Here is an 18,253-nt window from a genome sequence, read left to right as displayed (position 1 = left end):
CACCCAGTCTGGGTGACAGAGTGAGACTCCAACTAAAAAAAAAAAAAATTAGCCAGGAGTGGCAGCACACACCTATGGTTCCAGCTATTTGGAAGGATGACCGGAGCCCCGCAGGTCGATGCTGGGGTGGCCGTGAGTGTGCCACTGCACTCCTGCCTGGGCGACAAGAGTGAGACTCCATTGAAAAAAAAAAAAAAAAAAAGAGCTGGTCTGTGGAGGTAGAAGTCAGCTTGACCAGAAGGGCACAGCAGTGAGCAGGGCTGCTGGTGCATTCCAAGTCTCCTGGGCTTTGGAAGGAAATGGGGCTGGGATGGTGGCTCAAGCAAACACTAGAAACTTCGTTTTGTTAAGCAGACTTCATCGTTGAACCAAATTCTTATTCAGAAGCTGACTTAAAGAATCAGGCAGCTATTGGCAGAGAAGGGCGTTCTCAGCACCGCTGCAAGCCACCCTGCAGACCTCCAGGCAGAAGGTCCCCAGTCCCCTGGGGTGGGGGGAGACGGTTGGGTGGAGTTGTGAGGGGACTTTCACAATGTCTGTGTGAATGAATGCATTTATATGTTCTTTGTAGAGTATTTAGAAATACTCTTTAAGAAGTCTTATAAAAATAAAACACAAATCTAACCCAGAAGCCCCCCCCCCCCACCATGCCTCCCTTGGGGTGTGCTGGTTTACAGATTAATCATCCCTAGTCTGCACTTAAGGGCATTTGGTATCTGCTGGGCCCTTGGCAGCCCACCGTGGATGTGACCTTGGTGCTGTGCACATCTAACTTAATTTTGAATCATGCCATGAGCACATGGGATCTACCCGCACCGTGTTCCACATTCCGTATTTACAAAGTAGAGATGTTATTTCTCAGGGTTATCATGAGAGTTCAGTGAATTCCAGTGTGGGCTGGTTTCCCACACCTCACAGGCAAAGCATGACATCCGTGAATGTCCAAGTTGCCTGTCCAGGCTTAGCTGGCAGAAAACACGTCTGTGGTGTTTGCTCAATTAAATGGATGCAATTTGGGGGTTGTTTTTGGTTTTTTTTTTTTGAGTTGGAGTCTCATTCTGTCACCAGGCTGGAGTGCAATGGCATGCTCATGGCCGCCACAACCTCAACCTGCTGGGCTTTGGGGATCCTTCTGTCTTAGCCTTACAAGTAGCTGGACTGCAGGCATGCGCTACCACGCCCAGCTTATTTTTTTTTATTTATTGTAGAAATGAGGTCTCACAAAGTTGCCCAGGCTGGTTTGAACACCTGAGCTCAGGCAATCCACTTGTCTTGGCCTCCCAAAGTGCTGGGATTACAGGTTTGAGCCACCGCGTACAGTCTTAAACAGATGCAATTTGACACAGACCTGCACTTGCAATTGTTTGATGGCAACTTTTAATGAATTGGCAAAGGAAAAAAAAACTAAGTTGAGAGAAAAAGATCCTTTTGATTGAAACACTAGTTAGATGGCTAAATGTTAGCACAATTTCTAGTTTAAGAATACTGCAGTGAAATACCACTGATAGAAAATGTCTATTGATTAAACACAAAGGATTGCATCATTTCAATGAAAGTATTACTATTACTAACATATTATGTAATCTACCATTAAAAAAATACCTTAAGACTTACTGCATAATCATTAAGGTTTTTTGGTGCATATTTCCACTTTTAAAAAGAAATAGGGACTAGATTATCGTGATGGTTAGGTCAGTAAGTTTATTAAACATCATTGACTTCTGCACTTAAAATGGGTGAGTCTTATAGTATGTAAATGATGCCTCAATGAAGATATTTGAGAAAAAAGAGCTAAGTTTTTCTACTCATGGACAATCGAGCAATTTATTTTTCTAACATCTTGGAAGGAAGATGATTTGCCTTTCTCTTGCAGTCGTGCCTTTCTGGCTATTATCGCGTGGATGGAATACTCTTTGGAGGAATCTGTCAGCCCTGTGAATGCCACGGTCATGCAGCTGAGTGTGATGTTCATGGCGTTTGCACTGTGAGTTCACTGCTGAGACCCCAAGTGCCCTCTCCCCCCACTCCAGAGGCCTTTGCTGTGTAGAAGTGATTTTTTTTGTTTAATGCTTCCTAGGCAAACCCTTCGGGTCCCCTCCCACTGTGGGGGCTTTTATGTCCTCTCAATAAATCCTGCTTTCTCAAACAAACAAACCAACAAATAAACAAATGCTTCCTCTACGGCCTCAGACCCCAGAGGAAATTTTCATATTTGAGTTTATATCATGAAATGTTCTCTGTTTTTTTTTTTTTTCTTCTTAAAGTTCTTTTGGGAGTAGCAAAAAAGGAATATATCATTTCATTATGGTTTTTTATCAGAATAATGAAAAGTATTTATTATTTTTATTTGTTGAGATGATAAGTCAATATGAAGGTAGAAAATGTTGCCCGCTTATTAAATACAAAGGATAGAATCTTTGCAATGAAAGTGCTAGTATTTTAAACACTATATAACATAATAAACCATAAGAAGAATAACATTTCTAATAGCCACACTTATTTGTACAGTATGCAATACTTTATAGTTAGTTCAGATAAACTCTTCAAACAAGTACCTCTTTCATGTAATATGAGTTGAAACAGGGCTTAAGAAATATGCAGTTAATCTTGAGAATGAACTTTGAGGCAGTTAGAGGGCAAAACCTGTTTTTTTCACTTCAATTAGGAATTCTTTTATGTCCTGTGCCTTGAAGCCAGGCCACACCCTGGGTCCTAATGGCTTCGCTCCTCATAGACACAGCGAATGCATATGCTAATCAGCTGGGCAGGGAAATGTTCACGCTCTTTCCAAAAGAGATGGATTGAGTCACAGACTAGGGACAATTAATTATACAGACCCACAGAGACAATCTCGGCATGATGCCCTGGGTTGCTTATTGTCAAGAGCCTAGTTTTTCTTTACTCCGTAAGTATAGCTCTCATTTGGCCTTTGTTCCTTTCTCCCATGAAGTGATGGTTTGTGGCAGACTCAGTCCCTCTAGGATCAGTTTCCTCAGGCAGTGAAGTTGCTTTTTTCACATCTCTTCGTTTGCCATTTGGATTTACAAGGTCAGCTTTTCAGAGGTCTCCTGCCAGCATTTGGGGGCGGAGGGGAGGTCATCAGGCTGTGGTCATGCTACCTGTGGCTCGTTACAGCTAGACTGGAAGAGTAGATTTCTCGTGCTTCTATTAATATGTATGTACAAAAATTGGCCGGACTTGGTGGTTCAGCCTGTAATCCCAGCACTTTGGGAGGCCGAGGCAAGTGGCTTGCCTGAGTCCGTGGGTTCGAGACCAGCCCGGGCAACTTGGCAAGACCTCATCTCTACAATAAATTTTAAAAATTTAACCATGTGTGGTAGCACGCACCTGTTTCCAGCTACTTGGAAGGCTGAGGCGAAAGGATCACCAGAGTCCAACAGGTCAATGCTGGGGTGGCCATGAGCACACCACGGCACTCCAGCCTGGGCAATTGAGTGAGATTCCAACTTAAAATATATATATATATTCACAGTGAAAATAGCAATTGATCTTAGGCTTTAATTACAATACATAATAATAATTTTCATAGTTTTAAACTGCTTTGGAAATTATTTTGCTTTTTTTTTTGGAGTCAGAGTCTTACTCTGTTGCCCAGGCTGGAGTGCCGTGGCATGCTCATGGCCACCACAGCCTCGACCTGCTGGGCTCAGGTGATCCTCCTGCTTCAGTTTTCGAAGTATTGGAACTACAGGCGTGCACCACCACGTCCAGCTATTTTTTTAAAATTTATTGTAGAGATGAGATCTTGCCATGTTTCCCAGGCTGATCTTGAACCCATGGGCTCAGGCAATCTTCTCGTCTCCGCCTCCCAAAATGCCGGGATTACAGGCATCAGCCACCACACCCAGCCTATTTTATTTTATTTTTATTTTTGAGTTGGAGTCTCACTCTGTCACCCAGGCCGGAGTGCAGTGGTACAATCATGGCTCACCACAGCTTCAACCTCCTGGGCTCAGGTGTCCTTCTGCCTCCGTTTTCCAAGTAGCTAGCTGGGACTACAAGCATATGCCACCACACCTGGCTAAGTTTTTTATTTTTTTTTAGAAACAAAGTCTTACTATGTTGTGCAGGCCGCGCTCAAGCGATCCTCCTGCCTCAGCCTCCCGAAGTGCTGGGACTACAGGTGTAAGCCACCACTTCTGGCCTGGAAATAATTTTAGGCTTACAGAAGAGTTACAAAATAGTAGAGTTCCTGAGTCGCCTTCTCCCAGCACCCCCGATGCTAATGTCTTGCATAACCAGAGTGCAGCTATTAAAGCAAAGAAGTTGACATTGGCACAAGAGAGTTAACTAGACAGCAGGCTGCATTGCGATTCCACCGGTTCTTCACTCCTGTCTTTTTCTTTCTAGGGTCCAACCAGGACCCTACACCCCATTCCGTGGCCATGTCTCTGTAGTCTCCTCAACTCTGGGACAGTTCCTTGGTCTTCCTTGTCCTTTATGACTGTGGAACTTCTAAAGAGAACAGGACAGTCTGTGGCATGTCTCTGAGCTAGACATGTGGCATGTCTCTGAGCTAGAGCTTGTCTGATTCTTTTGTACAATAGGTTGAGGTTATGCATTTTTGGCAAGAAGACATGGAGGTGATGCACATCGTGTCTGCATCCAGACGCACATCGTGATGTCACGGTGTCTTCTTCCGGGAACGTGAATCTGGGTCACTCAGATTAGGTGACGTCTGCCAGGTTTCTCCTTTGCAAAATTACAGTTTTTCCCTTTTCGAAAGATGAATGTTGGAGGACAAAAATTAGAATTTTAAATTAGAATCTAAGGAAATACAAAAGCTTGGTAGTATCATTTATCTAATCTAACTTTGATTTTTTTTTTCCCTAATCTATTTTAAAAGAAACCTTGAATCCTTCCTTTTGGATAACTGTTCATAGCCCTTCCTGGAATACTTCCTATTTACAGTTTATTACAGAGAAGTTTCCAGATGCTCTTTGTGCCCCTCTTGTTTTTTTCTGAGCTCTCATCACTTTTTATGCCAAGGAGAAACTCTTTCTTTGAAGTTTGGTATCCATTGGAAAAGAGAGGAGCATCACATGCAGCTGTGCAGTTCTTAAACACTAATCAAGAGAAGATGACTTTCTTTCCCCAAAGAGATGAGCATTCTTTTCCCTTCATATACCAGATCTACCAACAGGGACAATCATGTAAAGGGATGGTGGCACACACTTGAGAAAATGCTGAAACTGACCCTCAGTGGGGTTTCCAACAGAACTACACACTAGTATCCCCAAAGAGAAAGAAGGCCTACTCTGCCTGGGCATGTTCCAAATAACATAATCAAATATTTTTAAAAGGAACCATGATCCCAGCACTTTGGGAGGCCAAGGCAGGAGGATCGCTTGAGCCCAGGAGTTTAAGACCAGCCTGGGCAACATAACGAGACCTTGTTTCTACAAAAAATTTAAAAATTAGCTAGATGTGGTGGTGTGGGCCTGTAGTCCCAGCTACTGGGGCAGGGGTGGGGGTGAGAGGGGGGCAGGGATGTTGAAGCTTCAGTGATCGTGCCACTGCACTCCAGCCTGGGCAAAAGAGTGAGACTCTGACTCAAAAAAAAAGGAAGGGGCCGGGTTCAGTGGCTCAGCCTGTAATCCCAGCACTTTAGGAGGCCGAGGCAAGTGGATTGCCTGAGTCCACGAGTTCGAGACCAGCCCAGGCAATTTGGCGAGACCTTGCCTCTACAAAAAGAATAAAAAATAGCCAGGCGTGGTGGCACGCGTCTATAGTTCCAGCTACTTGGAAGGCTGAGGCGGAAGGATCTCCGGAGTCCAGCAGGTCGATGCTGGAGTGGCCATGAGTGTGCATGCCCCTACACTCCCGCCTGGGTGAAGGAGTGAGACTCCAACTAAAAAAAAAAAAAAAAAAAAGGAAAGAAAGAAAGAAAAAGAAATTGCAGTTATTTTGCACAGTACTTTTAGCTCAGCCACCTAGCCATCTACTAAGATCAGTTGCATTTTGACTTAATCTGGGTTAACTATCAAAACCAAGGTCATATAAGAGAAGGAAAAAAGCATCTAAGATCCTGTTGTCTGTGGACCAGCAACTTGGACATCACCTGGGAGCGGGCTGGAAATGCAGAGTCTCAGGCCCCACCTCAGACTTCCTGAATCCGAATCTACATGTAAACCAGGTGATTTATATCCAGATTCCAGTGTAGAAGTTCTGGTCTAGGAGAGTCCTAAATAAAACTTGTGAGGGCCTGGAGTCAAATAGATGTAATACAAATACTTACAGTCCCAAATACACTTAATGTATGGGAGAACGTTTATCATCCTTGGAAACTATAAGAATGGGTGTCATTTACAAACTGAAAATACCATTTTAAGTTGCTGGGTGAAAAATGGCCAATAGACACATGTAAAATGAGTGACTCTAATAGCAGGGGTATAAGGGGAATGGAAGATGAGGTACACCCCAAGAGGAGAGGATGTACCAGGTGAATGGTACGGACAGGGTGAGTGGTGTGGGCCAGGTGGATAGAGCTGATAAGAGAAAGTTCTGGTTGCGAGTCAGTACGAGGTGGGGGTGGGGGGTGGAGCGGGGAATACCTGGTTAGTGGAAAAGAGGAACCTGAGGAAGCATGTGCTGAATTGGCCCAGTGCCCCCTGGAGCCTTGCAGTTGCCCACATGCAAGGTCAGTGCCACCTGGTCCTGGTCCAGGACGAGGTCCCTCCTCTTTTGTTTCCTGATTTGGTGCAATTATATTTTCTAAAGAAAAGCTTTTCTTTTTCTTTTTTGAGTCAGAGTCTCACTCTGTCACCCAGGCTGGAGTGCAGTGGCACGCTCATGGCCACCACAGCCTCGACTGCTGGGCTCAGGCGATCCTTCTGTCTCAGCCTTCACCGTAGCTGGAACTATAGGCGTGAGCCGTCACATCTGGCTAAATTTTTGATTTATTGAAGAGACGAAGTCTCACCAACTTGCTCAGGCTGGTCTCAAACCCCTGGACTCAGGCAGTCCTCTCACTTTGGCTTCCCAAAGTGCTGGGATTACAGGCGTGAGCCACCGTACCTGGTGATTTTCATTTTTTAAAAAAAATGCATTTACACTTCCAATGCTCTTCATTCCTTTGTGATTTTTTTTCCTGATGCCACCTTCCTGCAGCCTGAAGAACGGTTCTCAGCATTTCTCTAGTGCAGAGCTGCTGGCTGATGAATTTTCTTATCTTTTCTTTATCTGAGAAAGGCTTTATTTTGCCTTCAACTTTGAAATCTATTTTTGTAGATTTCTCTCTCGGTACTTTGAAGTTCTGTCAGCTTGTGGCGTACAGTGTTTCAAATGACAAGTTGGGGAGTCTTTCTTATTCTTGTAATTCTGTGTGTTATTGTCTTTTTTCTCTGCCTGCCTCTAAGATTTTTTGTTTGTCCCTGGTTTTGACTATGTGACTTGGTGTGGTTTTCTTTTTTTTTCCTAAGTAGGCGTCTCACTCTGTCATCCAGGCTGGAGTGCAGTGGTACACGGTCACCACAGCCTTAACTTTCTGGGCTGAGATGATTCTCCCGCCTCAACCTTCCAAGTAACTGGAACTGCAGGCGCTCACACCATGCCCAGCTGATTTTTTTTTTTTTTGAGTTGGAGTCTCACTCTGTTGCCCAGACTGGAGTGCAGTGGCCACTCCCGGCCACTGCAACCTTGACCTGCTGGGCTCTGGCGATCCTTCCACCTCAGCCTTCCAATTTTTTTTATTTATTATAAAGGCGAAGTCTCACCAAGTTACCCAGGTTGGTCTCAAACCCCAGAGTTCAGACAATCCTCTCGCCTCAGCCTCCCAAAGTACTGGGATTACAGGGTTGAGCCACCGCACCCAGCCAGTGTGGGTTTCTTTATGTTAATCCTGTTTGAGTTTTCTTGAGCTTCTAGAATTTGTGAGCTTGTAGTTATCAAATTATGATATTTTTACCAAATATCTTTTCTGTTCCCGCTTCTTCAATCTAATTCCATGTGTTATTGATCCACAGATGATGGAAGGTGTGACCTTTCTTTTTTTTTTTTTTTTTTTTTTTGAGTTGGAGTCTCACTCTGTCACCCAGGCTGGAGTGCAGTGGCACACTCCCAGCCACCATAGCCTCGACCTGCTGTGCTCAGGCAATCCTTTTCATCTCAGCCTTCCAAGTGGCTGGAACTACAGACACGTGGCACCGGGCTAATTTTTTTGATTTATTGTAGAGATGAGGTCTTGCCAAGTTGCCCAGGCTGGTCTCGAATCTGCAGGCTCAGGCAATCCCATCACCTCGGCCTCCCAAAGTGCTGGGATTATAGGCGTGAGCCACTGCACCCGGCCACGGCTGGGACCTTTTAAGTTGTTTTTCTCCCCTGGTTCGAGTTTCTATTGCTGTCTTCAAATTCACCAGTTTTTTCTTCTGCGGTATCTACTCTGATGTTATGCCCACCCATTCAATATCTCATTTTGGATATGGTAATTTTTTTGGCTCCAGAAGTTTTATTTGGTCCTATTTTATATCCTGCATTTCTCTCATCACAGTGTTTCTATTTCATTTAAATATTTGAGGTGTCTATAACAGTTTTTTTTTTAATGCCTTCTAGTTCCTTCATCTCTGTGGTTACTGAGTGTGTTTCTAATGACAGTTATTTCTCTTGATTATGGATCACATTTTGTTTTGTTGCTTCTTACATCTAGTAGTTTTCATCTTTTATTTTTAAAGAAAATTTTATTTGGAAATAATTTTAAATGTACTCAAAAGACACCCACCATTTACCCAGATTCTCCTATTGTTAACATTTTCTCCCATCTGCTTTATTGTCTCATTATCTATCTAATCATAATATCTTTTTTAAACTACTTGAGAATAAGTTGCATACACCACTATCATTTATCCCAAAATACTTCAGTATGATTATCCTAAGGGTGAGATATTTTCTTATATAATCGTAGTGCAGTTATCAGCTTAGGTAAATTTAGCATTGGGACTCTACATTTTCTTTTCTTTTTTTTTTAACTTTTTTTTTTTGAGTTAGAGATTCACTCTGTCACCTAGGCTGGAGCACAGTGGCACACTCACGGCCATTGCACCCTCAACCTGGAGGCTCAAGCAATCCTTCCACCTCCACCTCCTGAGTAGCTGGGACTACAGGTGCATGCCACCACACACCTGGCTATTTTTTAAAATTTATTGTAGAGATGAGGTCTCACCAACTTGTCCAGGCTGTTCTCGAACCTCTGGGCTCAGGCAATCCTCTCTCCTCAGCTTCCCAAAGTGCTGGGATTACAGGTGTGAGCCACCACGTCTAGCTGGTGCTCTACGTTTTCTAATCTACCATCCAATTTTCAGCTTTGTTAACTGATCCAATTGTGTCTTACACAGCATGAAACCTCCAGTCCAGGCCCCCACGTAGGGTCAGGTATTCCATTTTATTGTTGTGTCTCTTTAATCTGAAATGTTTCCATAACGTTTTTATGAATTTTATGACATTGGCATCTTGAAAAACACAATCATGAATTTTAAAAATAGAATGTCCCTTACCTGGGTCCTTCCATTGTTTTTTTCATGGGTGGATTCAGGTTATGCATTTCAAGCCAGAATATTTCATCAGTGATGCCCCTTCCTTGGAGCACTGTCTGTGGGAACCCCAGTGTCCATCTGCCCCTCACTGGTGGTGTCCATTCTGATAATATAGGCAAGGTGTTTATCAGTTTCTCCAACATATACTATCTTTTCCTTTTGCAATTAATAAGCAGCCAGAAGAAGACACTTGAAGACCATCTTCCTCTTTTTCCTATTCTTCATCTGAATTTCTCCTTAGATTCTGCAGTCTGATCATTCTTGCCTAACCAGTACTCACTATCACGTCTGCAACAGAGTGATCCTCCACTTTCAGAACTTCCTCATGCTTATCAGTAGCATTCAGTATGCTACCATCAGCAAGCACCCTCCCTTCTCTTCATAAGTACTTTCATTTACCTAGTCGTTATCTCTCTGGACTCGTGGATTCCACACATGCCCAGATGGGCCCAGTGGGAACATATCCAGTCATTTTTAATTACATGACGAATATTGCTGCATTGCTGAGTTTCTGTATTTTGTTGTTTCCTTTAAAGAATGTGGAAGTTTGTTTTGGCAAGCAGTTTATCAGGGCGGTTCTAATATCACCAGGGTTAGCCTGACTACTAACAGCTTCCTAGGGTGCTGGGACTATTTCTCAGGCTCTCCCCACCCTGACTGGTCAGAATTCTAATGTCCTTCAGCTCTGTGTGAGTTCTGAATCTTTCAGCTTATGGCTCATCTATACTTCTTTGGCATCATGGAGATTTACTGTATACACAGGAAGCTTAGTATTCAGTAGTCATCCAAAGGATCCCCTATACACATTTCAGGAGCTCTTACTCTTACAAAGCTCTGCTACTCTGTCCCTATCCCACCTGGTCCAGCATCCCCAAACTGGAAGCCTCTGTCTCCTCAACTCAGCAAGACCACCGGGCTGGGTTGAGCTCCCCCTGCCTGGCAAGTGCCCCCAGGCAGAAAGACACAAGACCGTGGGACTTGCCTTGTCAACCTCCCTTCCCCGGGCATCATAGCCATGCACTAGCTGTCGTCTAGTGTCTGAAAGCAGTTGTTTGACATATTGTTCTTCAGTTCTCTAGCTGTTTCCTACAGTGAGCAAGTCTGGTATCAGTTACTCCAATGAGGTCAAAGTGAAAGTTCTTAGGTTGCTTTTACATTACATTTAGGTTTTTATGACATTGCATTTAGATTTTACATTACATTGAGATTACATTTTTCAAAATGAGTTCATCTGAAAACAGGTAAGCCTTCCTATAACTTAGAGTTTGGCGACTTTTAGCATTTTGTCCTTTGTAGTCACTTGGACTTGAAGTTGCTTGTAGATGAGTCTGAAAGTCCTGTAAGGCAACTGAGCGGATTCCTCTTCTCGTGTGTGTGCCGTAGGCTTGCGCGCACAACACCACTGGGGATCACTGTGAGCAGTGCCTGCCTGGCTTCTACGGGCATCCTTTCCGAGGGACTCCAGGGGACTGCCAGCCTTGCGCCTGCCCTCTTACCACAGCCTCCAACAAGTAAGTCTGAGACACCCCCCCGCCCCCGCAGTTGCTCCTGCCAGGACATCCACTGACATGGTACTCATCTCTTCAGAGCAAGGTTTTGTGCGCAATTAGCGTACCCAGTGGTAATCGATTTGTATTAAAGACAGAGGGATGGATTATCTCTAAAAAAAAAAGTTAGGCATACTACAGTATGCGAGACTAGGAGTGTGGTAGCAAGTGCATGTGCATACAGTGGTCCCTCTTGGTCTCATGTTGATGATCATTTCTTTCACACGTGTATATTGTATGCCTACCACGGGACTGGGAGTTAGAAGGGACACAGGGAGAAATAAGACATCATCCCTGGGCTTCAGGAGTTTTGCTCTGATCACCAAATTTCATACATATGAGGCTAAATGAAGAGGACCTGAATTGACTCATTGGTTCACCAAATGTGCATTGCCTGACTGCTAGGTCCTGGGTGTCAACAGAAGGTGCTCTTAATCTCGGGCTCTTCACACCTGGCTGCTGGCCCCAGGGACTCATGTGTGGCCATGACTAGGGTGGAGGCCTGTCCTCCAGACTGTGTGGCAGTGGCAGAGGGAAGGCAGCGCCCAGCCTACTCGGGTGGGTGCAGGAAACTCTTGTCTCAGACTTGGAGGTTGACAAGGAATTCCACGGACAGCACGGACGGTGGTTCCAGGCAGCAGGAGCCAGGAGTGCTGAGGCATGGCTGTAGGAGTGGCACATCCTGTCTGAGGAGTTGCAGAGGGCCCTGGAGCAGAAAGCATGGGGTGGGGGCGGAGAGGTAGAAGGAAACAGGCCAGCAAGGCCTTGTACGTCAGGCTGGGGCATGTGCGCCCCGCGGGACAGCAGCCTGACAGCCTCTTCTCTCACTGGTTTAACCTTTGGAACGCTTCCTCCACCCACTCCCAAAGAAATCCCCCACAGGGATTTTTATTTGAAACTCCAGTCTAAAAAAAAAGACACAATAGGGTTACTCGTGAGAAGTACTGCCAACCACCCCCAGCAAGCCACCCTGAGACTCAGGAACAGGGTGTGGAGAGACCTCAGTCAGCAGTGACTCTTGGGAGGGCCAAGAGTCAACTGATAAATGTCATGTTTAAGCATGTTTGCTCTTGGCCGGCGTGGGCTGGGCCCCGAGGCTGGAAGCCTAGTGCCAGGGAACAAGGAGAGGAACCAGCTTCCAGGGGCATCTGAACAGGTCTCCTGGATTGGAGGAAGCAGTAGCTGAGTCGGGCCTTGGGGCTGAGGTGGGCCAGCCCAGGCAGAGAAGGGGAGAAGTAAGGGTACTGTGGGTCGAGGGATGGGGGGACCGGGGAGCAGTGAGGGACCAGTGCCCAGAATAAGGGACGGGGGACAGGTGAGGGTCACAGGGTGGGCTGGGTGGCCCGAGGGCTCGGGTTCTGAGCCAAAGAGTGAGGGCCTGTTGAAAGTGTATAGGCAAAGGAGTGATCGAATATGAGTATTTCGAACATTTGAGATTCGCCACCATCCACTGGAAAATTGCATTCACTGCTCATGTTTTGGCAGTTTCAGCCCTACCTGCCACCTCGATGACGGGGACGAAGTGGTCTGTGACCAGTGTGCCCTGGGATACTCGGGAACGTGGTGTGAGAGGTACTCTGTGTCGCTGGTTTAAAAAAGCTGCGTTAACATTTTTAAAAACCGAATATAAGTCGTGTGTTTATTTTTAAATAAGGTTAAGTGTGGTTTGGAAGTTTTGATGCAAAATTATTGTTTCATAGAATCACAGAGAAAATCGAATACGTCATTAAAAAATTTAGTGTCAGAGCTTGCTGGGAATGTTTAAAGAGCAGTATTTTTTCCTGGCCAATCTGAGTTCTCAAGAACAGCTGGAAGCAGCTGGAAGTCAGTATGGGCAGCTGACACGTCTGAACATTCCGTTGCTCTGGGTAATTCTGTAGGTGACGGGCAGTTGACTGGATAGCTGTCTTCTGGCTTCTGAAAGCCAGTGTCATCCTCTCCCATATATGCATCTTGGTGCCCAGCTTTGGCCACGCCCCTAGGAGAGCTGCACGGTCCCAAGTGGTCGGGGTGGGTCAAGGTCAACCAGGTCGCAGTCACATGTGTTCTGGATTTATGCCTCATTTTGGCCACCCTCTCTGCTCTTCTCAACGGGCGTGGGAGTAATGTGAATGCCCTAGCGTGGGATCGTATCCCTGTCACAGTAAATCCTATGGAAGAGAGTCCATGCGATTTATTAGTCACTCAAGGAGTCCCGGGTAGTGGGGAAAGGTCTTGAGTGACGGCGCTTGTTTGATCCCACTTCCCATCTTTAACGTAGATGTGCAGATGGCTACTATGGAAACCCAACCGTGCCCGGGGCGACCTGCATTCCGTGTGACTGCAGTGGCAACGTGGACCCCTCGGAGGCTGGTCACTGTGACTCGGTCACCGGGGAGTGCTTGAAGTGCCTGGGGAACACGGATGGCCCCCACTGTGAAAGGTGTGCAGACGGCTTCTACGGGGACGCCGTGACAGCCAAAAACTGCCGCGGTGAGTGCCAGGGCCTGGCCAGGTCCCCTTCCTCATCGCCATGGGAAGCCCACGTCCACCTCCTCCCATGTGTGCATCAGGGCTCAGCCTACTAGGGACCGGTATCAACATCGCAGGGTCTCTAACTGATCTCATGTAGACCCAAGGCCCACTTCCCTAGCTGCTCCGTGTTAGCTGGGTTAGTTCCTATCCTGAGGTCTAGGGCCAGGACAGTATGTCTCCTCCAGTCTAGGAGACAATGACATTTCCCAGAGTACCAGCCCTGCTCCCAGCAACTGAAATGAAGGAGGAACAAAGCTCCAAGCCTGTCACGTTTGTGAGGAGAGGCAGAGGTTGCATGAGGCAGATGGGATTGCAAAATGAGGGTGGGAAGTGGCAAGACTCTAGCCCTTGAACTCTCATGAAGCCTGATGTTGGTTTCGTCTTGGCAGTCTGCCTGAGCAACCTGACCCCCCACGACTCTGCCAGGCTATCCTCTGAGCCTTGAAATGATAGCTCATGTGGACCCACTCATGAAGAAAAGTCGATTTACATATACCTCAGTAGACTCAGCCTTAGGAATGATTCAGCCCTCATATGCTCTTTCTTTGTGCAGTCTCTAAGAAGGGGCAAAACCATAAAAGTGGCGATCATAAATGATTTTGATAATTCCATGTAAATGCTGAAATCCTACTGTGCCATTACAATGTGGAGACACAAGAGGGCGCCAGCGACACAGAAAACATTTTCACAGGCATACAGTAAGAGATTGAAAATGTTTTATAGCCCTGATCTTCAGCAGTGTAGCCGTCTTGATTGGTTATCACAACAGGGTAATTGGGATAACTAATACTTGTGTAATGCCTCACAGTTTACATAATGTTTTCACAATTCTTCCATCATTTCTTTTCATCTTTACTGCAAGCCTTGATGATTCACTCCTTTGCTCATTCATTGTTTATTAAGTGACTGGTGTTTCCCAGGCACTATACCAATTGTTGTGATAGGTAGCTGTAAAATTATGGTCCAAATCTATTGGGAAACTACCCAGGGAATGGGGAAAAGCACACCTGGAAATCCCGGTCTTTGGAGTCTGACTAATGTGGATTTGATTCCAGGACTGGCTATGTGACATTGGGCAAATCTGTTAGCCTCTCCAAGCCACTATCTCTTCATACGTAAAATAGACATTATTATATGTGTATATTAAACCTTTTCTGCGATGTCAATGTGATAATAAATTTAAAATTCTAAAGCCGGGCGCAGAGGCTCAAGCATGTAATCCCAGTACTTTGGGAGGCCGAGGCTAGAAGATTGCCTGAGCTCAGGGGTTTGAGACCAACCTGGGCAACTTGGTGAGACCTCATCTCTACAGTAAATCAAAATGTCAACCAGGCGTGGTGTGCGCACCTGCAGTTCCAGCTGCTTGGAAGGCTGAGGCAGAAGGATCGCCTCAGTCCAGAAGGTCGAGGCTGTGGTGACCGTGAGTGTGCCACTGCACTCCAACCTGGATGACACAGTGAGACTCCAATTCAAAAAAAAAAAAAAAGAAGGAAAGAAAGAAAGAAAGAAACGAAAGAAACCCACACCTGTCTCTAGAATAAAATTAAAAAATAAAATAATAAGCCGGTATGGTAGCGCCCACTTCCAGCTACTTGGAAGGCTGAGGCAGAAGGATCTCGGGTACCCAACAGGTCGAGGCTGCAGTATCCATGAGCCTGCCACTGCACTCCAGCCTAGGCAACAGAATGAGATTCCGACTAAAAAAAAAAAATTAAAATTCTAGACATTAAATAACTGTAGCTTTTATAATTACCAGTAATAAGATAGTCATTTGCATTTTTTTAACCAGTGCTGACCAGTAGAAATATATTGTAAGCCACATATGTAACTTAAAATGTTCTAGCAACCACATTTTTAAAAAGTAAAAAGAAATAGGTGAAATGTATTTAATAATGTACAAGGGGAGACCCAAAAAACAACCAGAATTGGTTTTTGGAGGGTGAACCCTTTATAGGACAGGCTTCTCCCTCTAGGTAAGTGTTCTAGGAACTCATCAGCATCAGTGTACCGGCTAGTGTTGTTGTGAGAAGCTGCATTCGGCTTTTTTTTTTTTTTGGAGATTCTTTCAACCCGTTTGCCCATTTCATGCTGGGTAATTTATGAACTCACTTGTCCGCACCTCGCTGAGTGTTCAGCAGTTTTTGTCCAAAAACTGCACGAACCTCGTGCCCCACCCTCCCTACTCACCTGATCTCATCCCAAGCAACATTTTTTGTTTCCTCAGATGAAAACAGTCCTCAAAGGGAAACATTTTTGCCGACGTGGAAGAGGTAAAACAAAAAACGGCAGAAAGAGTATAAAGCATCAAAACTGAGGAGTTCAAAAACAGTTTTAATGTGACTCGCCGGCCCATTCTGGCCTGCTGCCTATTTTTGTACATTTGTTCTTATAGAGTAGTGTCTGTTTGGGCTGCAGTGGCAGGTAGAGTTGAGTTGTTGCCAGCAGAGCTTCAGAGGCTTACCGTCTGGCCTTTTACAGAAAATGTTTGCTGCTCTCTGATTAAGAATATGACCACCCGGGCTCAGTGGCTCAGCCTGTAATCCCGCGCCTTGGGAGGCTGAGGTGAGTGGATTGCCTGAGCCCGCGAGTTGGAGACCCGCCTGGGCAGGCAAAACCTCATCTCTACAATAAATCAAAAAATTAATCGGGCGTGGCAGTGTGCGCCTGTAGTTCCAGCTACTTGAAAAGCTGAGGCGGAAGGATCGCCGGAACCCAGCAGGTCGAGGCTGCGGTGGCCGGGAGCGACCACTGCACTCCAGTCTGGGCGACAGAGTGAGACTCCAACTCAAAAAAAAAATAATAAAAGGCCAGGCATGGTGGCTCAATCCTATAATGCCAGCACTTTGGGAGGCTGAGGTAAAGGGACTGCCTGAGCCCATGGGTTCAAGAACAGCCCGGGCGGTTTGGTGAGACCTCATCTCTACAATAAATCAAAAAATTAGCCAGGGGTGTTAGCACTCACCTGTAGTTCCAGCTACTTGGAAGACTGAGGCAGAAGGATCGCCGGAGCCCAACAGGTGAAGGCTGAAGTAGCTATGAGTGTGCAATTGCACTCCAGCCTGGGCAAAGGAGTGAGACTCCAACTCAAAAAAAAAAAGAAGTCCTTGGTTTCATATATACACACTAGAGACTGAATAAACGTGTACACGTTCAAGTGTATAGAGATGATTTTGTGTGGCTAAAATATACATTAATTCTTTTTTTAAAAAATCTTTTGGCCAGGCTCGATGGCTCGGCCTGTAATCCCAGCACTTTGGAAGGCAGAGGCGAGTGGATTGCCTGAGCCCACGGGTTCAAGACCAGCCCGGGCAACTTGGTGAAACCTTGTCTCTACAATAAATTTAAAAATTAACCAGGCATGGTAGCACATGCCTATAGTTCCGGCTATTTGGAAGGCTGAGGCAGAAGGATTGCCAGAGCCCAGCAGGTTGACCCTGGGGTGGCCATGAGCATTCTACTGCACTCTAGCCTGGGCGATGGGTGTGAGAATCCAACTCAAAAAAAAAAAAAGAAAGAAAGAAAAACTTGCTTTGAGCTGTGGAACAAAAAGCACCTCAATAGTTGTATTGCATCAAGCAGAGAGTACTTTGAAGGTGGCTGAAGTTTTAGCAGTAAGAACAAATACACAATTCCATTTGGGGGTGGGTCTCCCCTTGTATTTTATTTAACCTAAATGTTAAAAAAATTATCATGTAATAAAGTTTTAAAAGCATTAAAGACATACTTACTTTCTTCTTTAATACTGAATTTTTGAAATTCAGTATTTATTTTATAGCCCAGCTCAAGTAGGATGCTAAATTTCATCAGAAATACTTGATCTATATTTAGATGACATACAATTTGCATAAAAGTGTGGTTCGAACATATTTTAAAGTTTTCCATCATGTACCAAAAAGTCATTTTCTTTAATACTGGCATCCATGTGATAACACTCCTTCAATATTTAATTTAGAATTAATTCAATGAGAGATTCAGTTCCTTGGTTGCATCAGCCACATCTCAAGCATTCAGTAGGCACATGTGGTTAGTGGCTACTTACAGGACAGCCAAGGTCAAGGGCAATGAATGACCTCCCTGGGGTGTGCCTTAGACACACAGAGGAAGGACGTGTTCAATGCCCAAGGCGTCCAGGGGAGAAGTGCTGCTTAATCTGAGACTTGAAAGATGAGGAGGAGAGTCCCAAGAAGGCTGACAAATCGGGAGAAGATGGGGCCCAGGCAAGCAGGTAGACTGACCCTGAGTGGAGGCTGAGAGAACACGGCCAGAATGGAAGAGACAGTGGTGGAAAGCACAGGGTGTCTCGAGGTGACAGGTGGAAAGCAGCCATGTTGGCAGGGTCTCGTGCAGTGCTTAGGAGCTGAGGCTACACCGTCTATCCCATCCTGGAACTCACCCGCAACCCTCGTAGACATTGAACAGGGTAGGATATAATCAGAGCTGTGTGTCTGAATGTTCACTCAGCCGCCATTGTTGTAGAGAGATTGGCTGTGGGGGTTTTGGGATAGGAGACAAGACCAGAAGTGAAAATGAATGGCAAAGTCAATGAGGGCTTCAGGTAGGGCCTTGACCATGGAGATAAAAGGAGACATAAAACAGAAGGTCATAGTGGTGGCTTGCAAGGTGGGGGAGGAATGTTAGAATGGA

The 18,253-nt window shown here is 45.4% G+C and overlaps 1 protein-coding gene across 1 annotated transcript in view; it reads left to right on the top strand.

The window, feature by feature from the left end:
• LAMA1 (laminin subunit alpha 1) overlaps window positions 1-18,253 on the top strand; it is a 157,110-nt gene that overhangs the window by 55,981 nt on the left and 82,876 nt on the right. Inside the window, exons 17-20 of the mRNA XM_021709489.1 lie at window positions 1,874-1,984; window positions 10,932-11,059; window positions 12,581-12,667; window positions 13,356-13,567. Of these exons, the coding sequence (XP_021565164.1) occupies window positions 1,874-1,984; window positions 10,932-11,059; window positions 12,581-12,667; window positions 13,356-13,567 (538 nt within the window). The remainder of the gene's footprint in view (window positions 1-1,873; window positions 1,985-10,931; window positions 11,060-12,580; window positions 12,668-13,355; window positions 13,568-18,253) is intronic.

This window comes from Carlito syrichta, unplaced genomic scaffold (assembly GCF_000164805.1).
Source record: "Carlito syrichta isolate Samal-C Ts95f unplaced genomic scaffold, Tarsius_syrichta-2.0.1 Scaffold239038, whole genome shotgun sequence".
Lineage (NCBI taxonomy): Eukaryota > Metazoa > Chordata > Mammalia > Primates > Tarsiidae > Carlito > Carlito syrichta.
This window is presented reverse-complemented; position numbering and strand designations above follow the sequence as displayed.